The sequence below is a fragment of the Carettochelys insculpta genome, chromosome 3 (genome assembly GCF_033958435.1).
Source record: "Carettochelys insculpta isolate YL-2023 chromosome 3, ASM3395843v1, whole genome shotgun sequence".
In the NCBI taxonomy this organism is placed as follows: domain Eukaryota; kingdom Metazoa; phylum Chordata; order Testudines; family Carettochelyidae; genus Carettochelys; species Carettochelys insculpta.
Genome location: NC_134139.1, coordinates 203,087,869 through 203,102,055, shown reverse-complemented (window position 1 = coordinate 203,102,055; position 14,187 = coordinate 203,087,869). Strand labels below are relative to the sequence as shown.

The 14,187-nt window shown below is 43.4% G+C and overlaps 1 protein-coding gene across 9 annotated transcripts in view; it reads left to right on the top strand.

The window, feature by feature from the left end:
* NCOA1 (nuclear receptor coactivator 1) overlaps positions 1 to 14,187 on the top strand; it is a 381,969-nt gene that overhangs the window by 243,450 nt on the left and 124,332 nt on the right. For all 9 annotated transcript variants that reach the window (XM_074991446.1, XM_074991443.1, XM_074991444.1 and 6 more), the window contains one exon: positions 8,168 to 8,334. In XM_074991446.1, the coding sequence (XP_074847547.1) occupies positions 8,168 to 8,334 (167 nt within the window). The remainder of the gene's footprint in view (positions 1 to 8,167; positions 8,335 to 14,187) is intronic.

Sequence of the window (14,187 nt, the reverse complement as noted above, 5' to 3'; positions counted from 1 at the left end):
CCTCTTTGTCTCCAACTGGTTGGCCACCCCTGTTTTACACCATGGTATGTTTGGGAGACAACTTAGTCTAAACTATAGCCTTTTCCGTGTGATTGTCCAAACAGCCCTCATAATTCAGCTTGCTCTGGAAATCTACTCTTTGTATGTAGTCTTTCCGGTAGTTTTTTCCATGATGTTGGCATTTGGCTTAGGGGCATGCAAATCCTACATTTATTTCGTCATGATTAGTGTATTGTGAGCATCGCAGCTAAAATGATGGCCATGCCGCGTGACCCTTGATGTGAATCTGCCAGATCTGTTTCGTTTTTCGGTTGGAATGTTAGGAACGTACGCACGGCATTTTATATTTCTAGTGCCACTGGTAAGTGTGTACCACTGATACCCATGAAGTTGTTTTGCTCATCTTCACACAGTGTGTGTGCGGTGACAATGACTAGTGTGTGCTTTTGGTCAGTGGTGCGCATGTTTAGACATTTTATGCTTGACTGAAGTTGTGACCATTTCTAGACTGTAAATATAAAGGTGGCAGTAGGTTAATAATCTAATAAAAAGGCTTAGGATGATTCTATTTGTTAACATCAGTGATCTCCTACTCACCTTTTTAGTGATCATCTCCCCCCTCCTCTTAGCAGTGAATCATCTGTGGAATTTTCAGGCCTTCCAACAATACCTAATTACAGTGTTGACTTGAGTTCATAGCCTAGCTATGCTATCAAGTTAAAAAAATCAAACACCACAGTTGGTGTAAACTGCAGTAATTTTAAAAGAAACACTTTTCTGGCAGCTCTTCTTTCCATCCCTAACAAAGACTTCTGTAGTACTGTCTGATGTTTGCCATTGGCGCGACAAGTATCAACGGGGTAGCCGTGTTAGTCTGTATTTGCAAAAACAGTGGGAAGTCCTGTGGAACCGTATAGACTAACACATTTATTGGTGCATAAGCTTTTGTGGGCATCTGATGCACCTGATGAAGTGGGTCTTTGCCCACAAAAGCTTATGCTCCAATAAAGAGGTTAGTCTGTATGGTCCCACAGGACTTCCGTTGGAGTGAGACATTCCAACCTTGTGTTGGATAGCAGGTCTTTGAATCAGAAATCCTCCACTTCTACTAGGCCTGCCTAATGCATGGAGAGTGCTTTAAAGCCCAATCCAATTAATTGTGGGGTTTCAATGGAGCCAGATCATGTCCTTAGAAATGAATACCCTTTGTCCCTCAAGTACAGTTCATGTCTAGTGTCTGTGGAGGAAAGAAGGCCCGTAAGCCAATTTTTGAAGGCTGCATTGCCTAAATAAACAAGAATGTGCATGGTTCTGTTTCCTATATTTATTATAACCCCTTTCTTTGTTAGGAAACCTGGCTCACAGCCCAGTAGTAAAGCCCCTGAACCGGCCATGCATTTTCTTTTCTAACTAGCTTATTCTCCACTCTTGTAATAATCACTCCCTCAGAAAATCCCTGGGACTATTCCAAGTACAAGCAGGCCAGGGCAGAAGGATGGATTGTACATCTCCTTTCACACGTAAATAGGGGGTTTACCAAATATGTGGCTATGAAAATTGACTAGGGGACTGTAAAATATGGCTTCACCTGTGAAATATGGTTTCTAGCTGCTCAGCTCTGACAGTAGAGCAGAGTGCAGTGACTGGTGCCTGGGCAGCCAGCTCTGAAGGCAGTGCGTCTGCAGCACAAAAATAAGAGTGGTCAATGGAGATCAACAGGCACCTCAAGCCTGTGGCCAATGTGGTAGGGGAGGGCCTGGCTCCCTACCTCAGAAGGGGTGGGGCCAAAGGCAGAAGGGGCGTGGCTTAAGGCAGTCATCTCTGTCCTCCCCCCTCCACGTTCCGTCAGAGCCTCCTGAAGCTCTGGGACCCTGGGGCAACTGCACCCTTTGCCTGCCCCACTATCAGCTGGCCTGAGGGTGGCAATACTATGGTTCCCTTATGTCTCTGCAGTTGCCAGCAGCAGTGTTGCTTTCAAAACTTTATGCTCCATCGGCCCAGCTCTGAAAGCAGAATAGAGAGCAGCGTCTGCTGCCTGGACACCCAGGACTGAAGGCAGTACCATGGCCAACAGCTGCAGAGAAATAACGGTGACATGATATGGGCACCGTTAGGTCTGTGCTGCCTTGAGATCTGGTCATGGAGCCAGCAGCTGCCGTCTTCCAGCTTCAGATAATGATGGGTGGCTGACTCAGGAGTGCAGACAGTTATATTCATTTTCCCAGTACTCTGGGCCCCAAGAGGCATCGTGCAATCAATCCCCCTTAAGGATCTGGGCCCCTAGTTTGAGAAGTGCTGTGGAGAAATCACATTTTTCATGGGCTGGTCATGGTATAACTAGGAAATGTCATGGATGTGTCACACATCTGCCAAATTTGCTATTTGTGCTGTGGCCAACCCACAAAAATTGTGTGATTTTTGTGTGATTTAAGTAGACACCCCCCTTCCCCACATAAGGTATCTAGAAGCACTTTGCGAAGTGCAAAGTGGGATACCTGTTGGCAAACATGGCAGCTACTCGGAGCTTGCTCACGGATTGACTCTGGAATGTGTTTCACCAGGAGAGGGAATGTTGGCCAGTGCCCCGGTGTTATATCCTACTCTCTTCAGAAAGTGCTAATGAGATGTTTTAACTTCCATTGGTGACTGGCAGAGACAACTTCCTGCTCTGCGTCTTGTTCAAAGGCTGGAGAATAGCATGCTACAGAGCTACTTGAATTTCAGAATTCCTGTATAAAAAGCCTGCCTCGTTTAACAGTTACTGTGATGATGCTCCAGAGTCACAAAGAACAGCCCACTGCTATAATATTCTCCTGATGCTTTTATGTAGAGAAAATTGGTCTGTTCTCCCTCCCACAACTTGAAAGTTGCCACAGCAACAGTGGCATTAAGTTTTCTTCACCAAATGAGATCACCCACAACATGTAGCTTTTCTGCTTTTTCCTATTTGATTCGCAAAGAGGGGAGGAAATTAATTTGACCTTAACTGAAATACCTATTCGACTCTATTGAGTGCTTACCTGCCCTTTAGTAAGCAAAAGAGTACCCACCTGAGTGAGTCTGAATGTTTTGCAAAATGCCTCACTGCAATGAACTTGATTTCTGTTCAGTATTCATCTGCATGGCTCAGTGTGGGATGTGGGGTATTTCTGTGACTGACTTAGTGATCCACTAGATTTTCCTCTAGTTACTTTTGCACACAGAGATTTAGAACATAAGCACGGCCAGACTGGGTCAGACCAAAGGTCCATCTAGCCCAGTATCCTGTCTGCTGACAGTAGCCAATGACAGGTGTGCCAGAGGAGGTGAACCGAAGACAATGATCAAGTGATTTGTCTCCTGCCATCCATCTCCCGCCTTCGAAAAAAGGCTAGTCACCATACCTTACCACTTGCTAATAGGCACCTATGGACCTAACCTCCAAATATTTATCGAGCTCTTTTTTAAATTCTGTTAGAGTCCTGGTCTTCACAGCGTCCTCTGGGAAGGAGTTCCACAGGTTGACTGTGCGCTGTGTGAAGAAAAACTTTTTTATTAGTTTTGAACCTGCTACCCATTAATTTCATTTGGTGTCCTCTAGTTCTTATATTATGGGAACAAGTAAATAACTTTTCTGTATTCACTTTCTCCACACCATTCATGATTTTGTATACCTCTATCATATTGCCCCTCAGTCTCCTCTTTTCTAGACTGAAGAGTCCCAGTCTCTCTAGCCTCTTCTCATATGGGACCCGTTCCAAACCTTTAATCGTTTTAGTTGCCCTTTTCTGAACCTTTTCTAACACCAATATATCTTTTCTGAGGTAAGGAGACCACATCTGCACGCAGTACTCAAGATGTGGGCGTACCATAGTTTTATAAAGGGGAAGTAAGATATTCTTTGTCATATTTTCTATCCCTTTTTTAATTATTCCTAACATCCTATTTGCTTTACTGACTGCCGCTGCACACTGCATGGATGTTTTCAGAGAACTATCCACTATAATTCCAAAATCCCTTTCCTGATCTGTTGTAGCTAAATTTGCCCCCATCATATCGTATGTATAATTGGGGTTATTTTTCCCAATGTGCATTACCTTACACTTACCCACATTAAATTTCATTTCCCATTTAGCATCTGGGGCACATGGCATAGGCCACTGTAAGAAGACGGGATCCTTGGCTAGATGGACCCTTGGTCTGACCCAGTATGGCTGTTCTTAGATTTTTGGTGTTATGGTTTTTCTTTCTTTCTTCCATCTTTTTTCCCTTTAATTCAAACTTTTATCTTTTTAACTTGTGAAATTTCTGACCTTTGTCATTTTGCCTCATATATTTCTCTTTGGTAACTTACCAAAAAAAAAATTATTGGACTCTTTACTGTGTGCTCTGTTGAGTGATTACTGTATGTTAATAGAACGTCTCTTTTTAAATGCATGTGAGAGCAGGGGAAGGGAGATCACTCTTTTCAGATAGCTGTTCTGTTTCACGTACCTCCGGGCCCCTGCCAAGTGCATTGGATCCCTGGAGCTAATGTAATTAGGTACAGGTTAGTCCTACCCTTGATTTAAGTGGGTCACTTCCTACAGCACAAGTTACTTCAGCTTTCACTGAGGCCGCTTACAAGAAGAGGTCAAGATGATATCCTGGACAGACCAATAGTTTTGCAGAAGCTGGAAATCAAGCTCGCCCCTCATGTGTTCATAGAAACATTTAACTGTTTGCTTGAATATGGTGCAGCTACTGTGATTTCATTAGCAGCTGCCGGGTGGGAGAATGAATGTATGCACTTCAGAGTCAGCAGCCAATCAGTGTGTGATCCTGTAAAAAGTTACTGAGCAGTGCTACCTGTCTCCCTGAAAAGACCTAGTAGTCACCTGTTACTTGTCACTTAATAGAGAGTTTAACTAAAGAAGTTCACATATCTGAGGGGCAACATAACATATGATGTAGACTGTAAGAAGGAAATAGTGACTAGAATAGTGAAACAAGAACGAGTTTGAAGGCAATGGATAAGATCTGGAAAAGCAAAGCAATTAGCTTAAGAATGAAGCTGAGTGTCTTGAAAACGTGTATATTCAGCAGCATGTACAGATTTGAGACATGGGTGATAACGAAAGATTCGAAAAGAAGAATATTGGCATTCGAAAGGAGGTGTTATAGAAAGTGAGAATAGGATGGATGTGGAAGGTCGCCAGTGAGGAATTATATAGAAAGATACAGCCAAAAGAGAACCTGCTGCAGAAGGTTATACAATGGAAGCTACAGCTATTTGGGCATATTTGCAGAACGAACAACGAACAAAAAATCAAGACCCTGGTATTCAGCGTAATGGATGTTTCAAATAGGAGAGGCAGACCCCACAGAGAACGGGTAGATGATATAGTAGATTGGTGCGGAGCAACTAAGCCACTCTGCGCTGGACAGGGAAAGATGGAAGGAAATAGTGAGAAGGACATCAGGCACCAACGGGCTTTGAGCCCAGGGTTATTGATGATGGTGATATAGTTTTGACAAGCTTGTGGTGGCCGGACCAAACGTTTTATTCATTTTCTCCATACTATGGAGATGCCCATTGGCGGGTAGTTGATTTTTTTTTTTTTTTTTTCAAAAAAACCCTTCAGATTCTTCTGGGAATCTTCCTGGCTGCTGATCTGCTTTAACAGCTGATCACAAAGTTAACTTTCTTTCATTGCTGGCTTCTCAAAGCTATGTGCAGCAGTTCGGGGAAAGAGAGAGAACAGTAAGTTATAGGAAGATGAAGTTCAGTCTGATGGAGGCACCAGGGAGCAGCCAGAGTTCCATGAGAGTGAGGGGAATGATGGTCCATCTAGGCATTGAGTGCAACTGTTTTTGGTTGTTTACAGGGAGTCCAGGATACAGAGAAGAGGACAGAGGGGAGTGCACACTTGTCAGGGCTCGCAGCAGCTGTTAGTAATGTTGGACCTGAATGAGGAAAAGAACAAATCTGGAAACCCAGAACATCTGTGCAGCATGTGAATAGAGTTTCCTATGTGTATAGAGGGATGGGTGTGTAGATCAGTGGTTCTCAGCTGGTGTGCTGAAACACTGGTGTGCTGTGAGAACTGTTCAAGTGTGCTAGGTAATTTTGTCAGTTTCCCCTCACCATTGCTCTTTTCAGAGCCACTGTGGGAAGGTGTATATGTGGATTGATGACCCTGAGCTATCTGGGGCTCAAGCAGTTAGGCTGCCAGAGTTCCAACTTGCATGAGATTTGTCAATTTCCCCTCCCAGTGCTGCTTTCCCTTTCCAGAGCCACTACGAGGGGAAATGCTGACCCCACAGGAGCCTGTTCACGCTGGGATGCAGCTGAAATGCTGCTTTATGCCCTGAATGGGCTGCTGGGAAGCCATCCCCCCTTTTCATTCTGCTGTGGCAAGGGGGCAGGACGGGCAAGAGCTTGTTGGAGCTGGGACCCAGTTTAAATGCTCATGCCACCTCCCCCCATCACCCCTGCAAGTGAAAAGTGGGTGTCTCATGGAATTGCTTGTCTCATTGAAGTGTGCCATGTTACTGAAGGGTTGGGAACCACTCGTGTAGATGGCTGGATATTGTGGGATGAAAGTACCTATAGACATAGTGGTCAGAAACATTGTGTGTGTCCACTTCTAACAGAGGGACAACCACATACAGAAGATGAATCTGACCACTTTTTGCAGATTTTCTCTTGTTCCTCTGCACAACCTCCTGTGACGGCTGAATGGCACTCAACCAGGTGCTCAGAGAATTTTCACTCTGCAGGCTGAATTTTCCCTGTTGTTCCGTCCAATAACTGTACCTTGTAGCATTTTTTTAAATGTGGGAATTGTTTGTTTTAGCTCAAAAGTGTCAAAATTGTGGCTTGCTTGTGACCTAGCCCATTCATGTCACATCAGCTTGTTAATGACTGAGAATAATCCATTTTTAGACCTATAGCTAGCAGTCCTTTACGACTGAAAGACTAACAAATTTGTTAGATCATGAGCTTTTATGGGTAAGACCCACTTCAGGTGATTGGAGTAGACATTTAGCATTCAGGGTTTACGTAGCCGGGGTGTGTTTCGGTGTGGGGGGTGAAGGATGAAGGGGAAAAAGGGGCCCTGAATTCTCAGTGTCTACTGCACTCATCTGAAGAAGTGGGTTTAATCAAAGAAAGCTCATAACCTAATATGTTTGTTAGTCTTTAACGTGCTACAGGGCTGCCTAGTTTTTGGGATGCTACAGACTAACATGGCTACTCCTCTTAGACTATTTATCATTTTTAGACAGTATTTTCTGAAATCATTTATTATTCTGTGTCCTTCTGAAGATTTCAAGGAAGGTGATTTGACTATTTTTATAAGAAATGTTATTTAGCCAATAATGTGTGCGTGTACATTTTTACTACTTCGTCTCTATAAGAGAATCTCCCATTACCTGTTAGTAGTATAAGGCCTATGGTGTGTGTTTGATTTGTTCTGATTCCATCCAGTAGAGAGGTAGTGATCGGGGGTGGTTGTGTCACAGAGCGGTTAATTACACTCTTTTCCTGCTCATGGGGTCTTTGGCACAGAAATGTCTCCAGAGTGACTCTTAGGAGAGCCAAGTTACAGCTCAGCTGTTTGCAGTTTGTCCACACCTCCGAATTTTGCAATAGGAAGAGAGTTCATGGACAAGTGTTTGTCCCTCTCCGTTGGCTCTGACCACAAGGAACAGAGCTGCTGTTAGCATTTTTTTGGCATGAGACCAATAGCCATACTGCTTTGCACCTCAGTCCCGCCACTGGTGATTCAAATTTTATTTTTAGTTGACTTCAGTAGACTTTATTGAGTCTTTGTGTGTGAAATTAGGGCGGTTTTGCACCAGCTTGAATACTGGCTTTGGCAAGGCAAGCTGTTCTGTGCAGGTTTATAACTTTTTGAAATAAGCAAAGTCCTCAACATTGGCTTTTAACAAACTGTCTCCTTCTAGGAATGTTTGACCTGTGTCTGCAGTGTACATGCCTTCCTGGGCTTTCATTCTGTGGCTCATTCTGCATAATAATAAACAAGGGCCCTGAACCAAATCATCCTGCATTTTGTAGACATTAAGATTTCTGCTTAGTCCTGCTGCTAAGCAGAAAAGTTTCCGCATGCCTGTTAGATACACATGTACCTGTTTGCGGGAAGCAGTGGGCAAACTATTAACCTGGAGATTTGTTTTGTCACAGCAATGAAAAGCGACGCCGGGAGCAGGAGCACAAGTACTTAGAGGAGCTGGCAGAGCTGCTGTCAGCAAACATTGGGGACATAGACACCCTCAGTGTCAAACCAGACAAATGCAAGATTCTAAAGAAGACGGTTGACCAGATCCAGCAGATGAAAAGATTGGAACAAGGTAAGCCTTGATTTCTGGGGTGGTGAGCCTGATCAGCAGGCCATTCTCTGGTTGCCTCTGCTGCATCGATTAAGTTGCAAAAAATAACCATGAAACGAGAGGCAATGCTCTTCCATATAGTTTTTCTTCTCCCACTTGTAAGTCATTTCCCTGAAAGAAGGAATAATTTGGTCTTGAGGAGTATTACTTGAAGTCATAATATTCTGTTTGTGATGATGTCTTCATTTCCAGAGTGAGCCAGTAAGCACTATACATCTGCACACTCTAGTGCTGAGAAGTTATCTGCTTTATCCTGGAAGTGCTTTACCAGCACTGAGTTCAGTTTCAGGTCTTAAGAGTCCTCCTTCCTCTTAGGAGTATTCCCATTAATTTGAACAGGACTGTGAAGTTTACAGAATTAGGCATGTTAGCTAATGACTCTCTGATGTCACTGTGAGGTAGGTACATATTCAGTAAACGCCCCAGATAGGGTGAGAGGCTGAGGGTCTGGCTTTTGGAGCTGGTTTTAGATTTTAGAAATATTTTCCCAGCTCCCAGTCTTGTGCTTGTGTTGCTAGATCAGGCAACTTTCCTATGTAACTTGAAGCAAGGAGACACAGTACCGTCTTTATAGACCAACTTTGTGTTAGTTTCCCTAGTTGTTTCAAAAGAGGAAAGAGACATTCATAATGCTTCTCTGAAGAAAATGCTTTCCCCAAGCTTTCCACCTGAGATAGGCTTTAAAGAAAAAAGGGGGTGTTTCTAGGTCAGTTTGCCAATAAATGAAATTTTTGCTTAGCATCCCAAGGGTTTCTGGGCTATGGGACAGTGATTTACTTGTTACAGCATAGGACTGGGAGTCGGGAGATCTCGGTTTTCTGCCCCGCTTTTCCGTATTTTAACTTCATCTTACAGGGTTTCCCATCTGCAAAATGAATCTAAGCATTACCAATCCATCCATTACTGATGCGTCTGAGCACGATAAACAAAATGAAGAGAACTATCGTTTCTGGCTGAGAAAGATCCACCGCCCCTTCATTTGAAGCCATTTTTCTTTACAGAAGTAATTCTTCTGTCCTTCACCTTTGTGAGGCCAAGTTTATTTTTTAAATGCTCTTTAGGATCCTCAGATGAAAGACACGGATGTATTCTTTAGGAGCTGTGCAGATTTCCATGTAAATCCAGAGGGTTTAGGAAACCAGGCATAGGTGCTGCATATAGAACCTACAAGTGAGAATGGTGTCCTTCTGCCTCAGTCTGCAGCAGATATAGTCCACAGCTGTGCTCATTCACTACTAGCTCATGGATTTATCCCTGGAGGCACCCTATTAGGGTAGCCATCACATCATCCTTGTGATGCCCCTGTACCCATTTGTAAGATAGGCTTGCCTGTGCTTGAGCCAATTCCTTTTGCCAGTGCTAAAGCTGGATGTTTTCAGAAATGAATTATGTTGCCTTCTAACAGATGTTAAAGATTTCATAACCACCATGTTTGGCTTACGTATGCGTGAGCACTAACTTCAGTCCTATTTGGTGCTTCAGCCAATACATCATTTTAGGCTATATGTGCTGGAGTGATTGGCATGGATCCACCTCACTATTATTTTAGGAATGGAAATGCAGACCACTAACTCCCTAGAGTTAACAGGGGAGGGGGCAGTTGTGAAACATCTCTGTTTAACTGTTTTGTGTGTTACTTAGCTGCAGGGTCGTTGTGAAGAAACAGGGAGATTCTTTTCAGATTTCATTTACATCATGGCTGAAATCTGAAAAGAATTTCATAGTGGGTAAGTACTTAAGAGGTTCTTAGTTAATGGCACTTCAATATTCATTAGTTTTCTTGACATTGCACAGCAGGGCTGAACATTAACTAGGACAAGCACTACTTAAAATATTGTTCCTTGAGCTCTGCTCTGTATTACCAACTTATTTGGTACTCCACCACACGGCTGAAGAAATAAAATTTCCTCTCTTCATTTTCTTAGTGTTTCGTTACAGGGGCATTCAGGATGAGAAGGTGATTGAGAGATGCTGAAATGTTGGTATATTTGCACTCTTGTCAAGAGAAGTTTCTTCGATAATTGCATTTGTACTAAATGTTACATGCATGCTGTTTGTTTTCTTCCCTCCTGTCAAATCTTCTCTTGGCTTTATTTTCATATAGCCCCAGTCAAAGACTCAGTTAGTGTCAGCTGATTGCTTAGGTTCTGGTTTTGCTTTGTAACCATCTACTGCAGAGCCAGAGGACTTGGGTGGTGATCTGTTTAGAGCAAGGAAAGCCAAAGATCTGCCTGAGGAAAAGGGTCATGTGCATCTTGTGAGCACATCTAGTGTGACCCATGACAGCACTCAGAAGCGCAGTCCCAGCTTTCACAAGTACAGCCCTTGGTCCCCAGCTAGGCAATAGCAGCCAGGACATGGTTAACGCCGTGGGGATAGAGATGGGAATGAGACTTGATGCTTGTATTACACACTGGAGCATTTGACAACAAAATGGGGCAAGGCCTACATGGGGTTCATGAGTCACATCAGCAGCTTAATGTGTAGGACAGATGACGTCTAAGACGTCTGTAAGCATGGTGCAGCTCAGTGAGTGTGCGTGCACGCTCTCCTGAATGAAAAGCTGCATATTTGTGGTATCAGACACCCAAGTGGCATGTACCCACTTGGCAGTGGGATGACAATAAGGAATTAATTAGTTTTACAACACCCACGTGTGTGTGAGAGAGAGAGAATGTGTTAGTTTGTTATGCGCTCTTTATTCCTGTCCTGCTGCTCCTAAGGCACTGCAACAGGTGTTCATTAACACAAGAATTCCAAATCCAAATCCCAGATGCAGGTGTTCAGATGGACACGTAGGTATATCAAGTCTGGCTTGTGTTACACACATCTCTCTCTATATATGTATGTATGTATGTATGTATGTATAGGGATTGTGTGTGGGCGAGATGAGCAAGCCAGACTTAAAAAAACAAACAAACCAACAAACATGCACCTAAAAGATCATCTGAGCATCCTGTTGCCTGTCTGTTAGGAATCATAGAATTGGAGAACACTAGAACTGGAACAGACCTCAAGAGGTCATAAAGTCCAGTCCCCTGTCCTCCCAGCAGGACCAAGATCATCAGGATCAGGACCAAGATCATCAGGATCTAGATCATCCCTGGTAGCTGTCTGTCTAACCTGCGATTAAGTATCTCCAGTGATGGAGATTCCACAGCCTCCCTATGCAATTTATTTCAGCGTTTAACCACCCTGACAGGAAGTTTTTCCTAATGTCCAGCCTAAACCTCCCTTGCTGCAGTTTAAGCCCATTGCTTCTTGTCCTATCCTCAGAGGCCAGGAGAACAATTTTTCGCCCTCTTCCTTATAACCCTTGGAAGCCCACTTGTGGAATTTAACCCTTGTGCCAGCAATGACCAGACTATGGCAGAATTCTCGGTGCAGTTGGAATTTTTAGTGAACAGCACAGCACTAACAGAGAAAGTTATAAACAATAATACATTTTTATTGTTGCAATTTTAATTTAAAAAAAAAAAAGTCCAAGCAAACTAAAATAATCTGCCTGGTGGGGAGCACATTTCTCCTTTTCCTATCAATTGTTACTGTGAACCTGCAATAAGAACAGCAGAGGCACTCTAAATTAAAAAGTAGGGGGCAAAATCCCTTTACATTTGGTGAGAAAATTCCTGAGTGCAAGCCTGTACAGAGTGCAGAGCACATACCAGAGTTCTCTGCAAATTATGAAGTTATGGGAGCCAGCAGGTGTAAACTCATAATGAATGGAAACAATCTACAATTCAGCCTCTTGTTGCCAAGTGTTCACTCGCTAGTGAAAGTTTTCCCCACTGTCAGCCTTTAAGAGAGTGCCTCTCCTGAAGATTTAGAGATCACATCTCCTCAGATCTTCCTCCCCAAAATCATCTTTGTCTCTCTCTCTTTCTCTGCAGGATCTTACTATTTTTTGTCCCACAAAATGGTGGAGGAGGCAGAAAGAGGCAGGAAATCTCATAAATGTATCACATACGTTAGCTAAGCCCTCCCCCCCCTCCCCATCCCCCAGCACGCCTGGCGGCTGTTATTTAAAGTATGAAGCAAATGCTTTTAGAAAAGATTCCTAGGTTTGGACACTTTCCAATGTTAGTAATGTACAGTTGGCAGAACAAGTAGTTTGCGGCTGTGGCAACAACCTGAAATTCATCTGCCAAGACAGCAATAAATGCAGCCCAGGAAGGGCCCAGAAAGTTAATTTTTCAGCACCCCTTTTGTCCCACAAAATTTTTTACATTTTGAGTTTGTGAAATGTTCTGAATGCTGCTTCTCAGGCCTCCAGTAGCACTTGAGGAAAGTCTTCTGAACAGGGACGAGAACAAAAGCTCACGGCCGTCATTTGGGTTGCACATAGCATTGGAGCAAAAGGGAAAAAATAATTGAATCCAAGTGTCTTTGTTGAAAATAATATTTTAATAGACTTGCTGTTGTGGGCACGTATGGACACAGCAGAGCAGGGATTGATTCTGAAGTCTGGAGCTTCCATCCCCTGGAATTTAGGAAACTTGTATTAAGATTTGGTCTTGGGGAGATTTTAGTTGGATGAATTTGTAGCCATATGATGAATGCTAGTTGCATTGCTTAGGGCTTTGTGGGAAGGCTCCCAGAAGTCACTGGCCGTGTCTACACTAGCCGAAAACTTCAAAATGGCCATGCAAATGGCCATTTCGAAGTTTACTAATGAAGCGCTGAAGTACCTATTCAGCACCTCATTAGCACGTGGGTGGCCGCGGCACTTCGAAATTGACGCGGCTCGCCACCGCGCAGCTCATCCAGACGGGGGTCCTTTCGAAAAGGAGCCCCGTCTGGGCAAGTTGCACGGCGGTGAGCCGAGTCAATTTCAAAGTGCTGCGGCTGCCCGCATGCTAATAAGGCGCTGAATATGTATTTCAGTGCTTCATTAGTAAACTTCGAACTGGCCATTTGCATGGCAATTTTGAAGTTTTTGGCTAGTGTAGACGTAGCCATTGTGATGGACTCATGAAAGATATCACTGCTGCACTTACCAATTGTAGAACAACCCAGTCAAGGTCCATCACACAGATCGAAGCCACTTCTCCTTAAGTCAGCTTGATAGATAAGGTGTTAATACTTGAGATAGTGATCTTTAAACCTGGCCTAGACGGGTAGGATGAACATCCAAGAGGATCCTGCTTCTGTTGTTTAATCGGTGTTTATTTTGCAAATCAGCCTGGAGGAGAAGAGATGACTTAATGACATTAAGGCCATGCTTTGCTGTATGGTAGAAGTTGTACATTTTGTAGTGATTTATCCGTGTTACTTCAAAAAGGCCAGCAAAGACAGCATGGTCTTTAGGGATGAGCGCAGGGTGGAGAATCAGGAAGTGCTGAGTTCTAGTCCAAGTTCTTCAGCTGACTGACTTTGTGTTCTTGGGCAAGTCACTTTACCTTTAGATGCCCCAGTTTCCTCATTGGAAAAATGGCTGACATATTTACCCACCTACCTCAGATTGGTGTTGTGAGGATTAGGACAAACTAATTTGTAGATCTGGGTATGGTCTGAAGAAGTGGGTCTGTCCCACGAAAGCTCACCTAATAAACTATTTTGCTAGTCTTTAAAGTGCTACTTGACTGCTTTTTGTTTTGATAGCGTATAGACTAGCACGGCTTCCTCTCTGTTACTAATTTGTAGATGAATAACTATAAGGGATGATCTAGAGCAGTGGTTCCCAAGCTTTTAGGCATCTTGCCCCACTTTTGATTTTGAGAAACCTTTACCCCCATCTTCTTTACCATCATCCAAACCCCCCTTTAATAAAAGAATTCAATTTGTAATTTAAAATAAACACAAAAACTTGATATA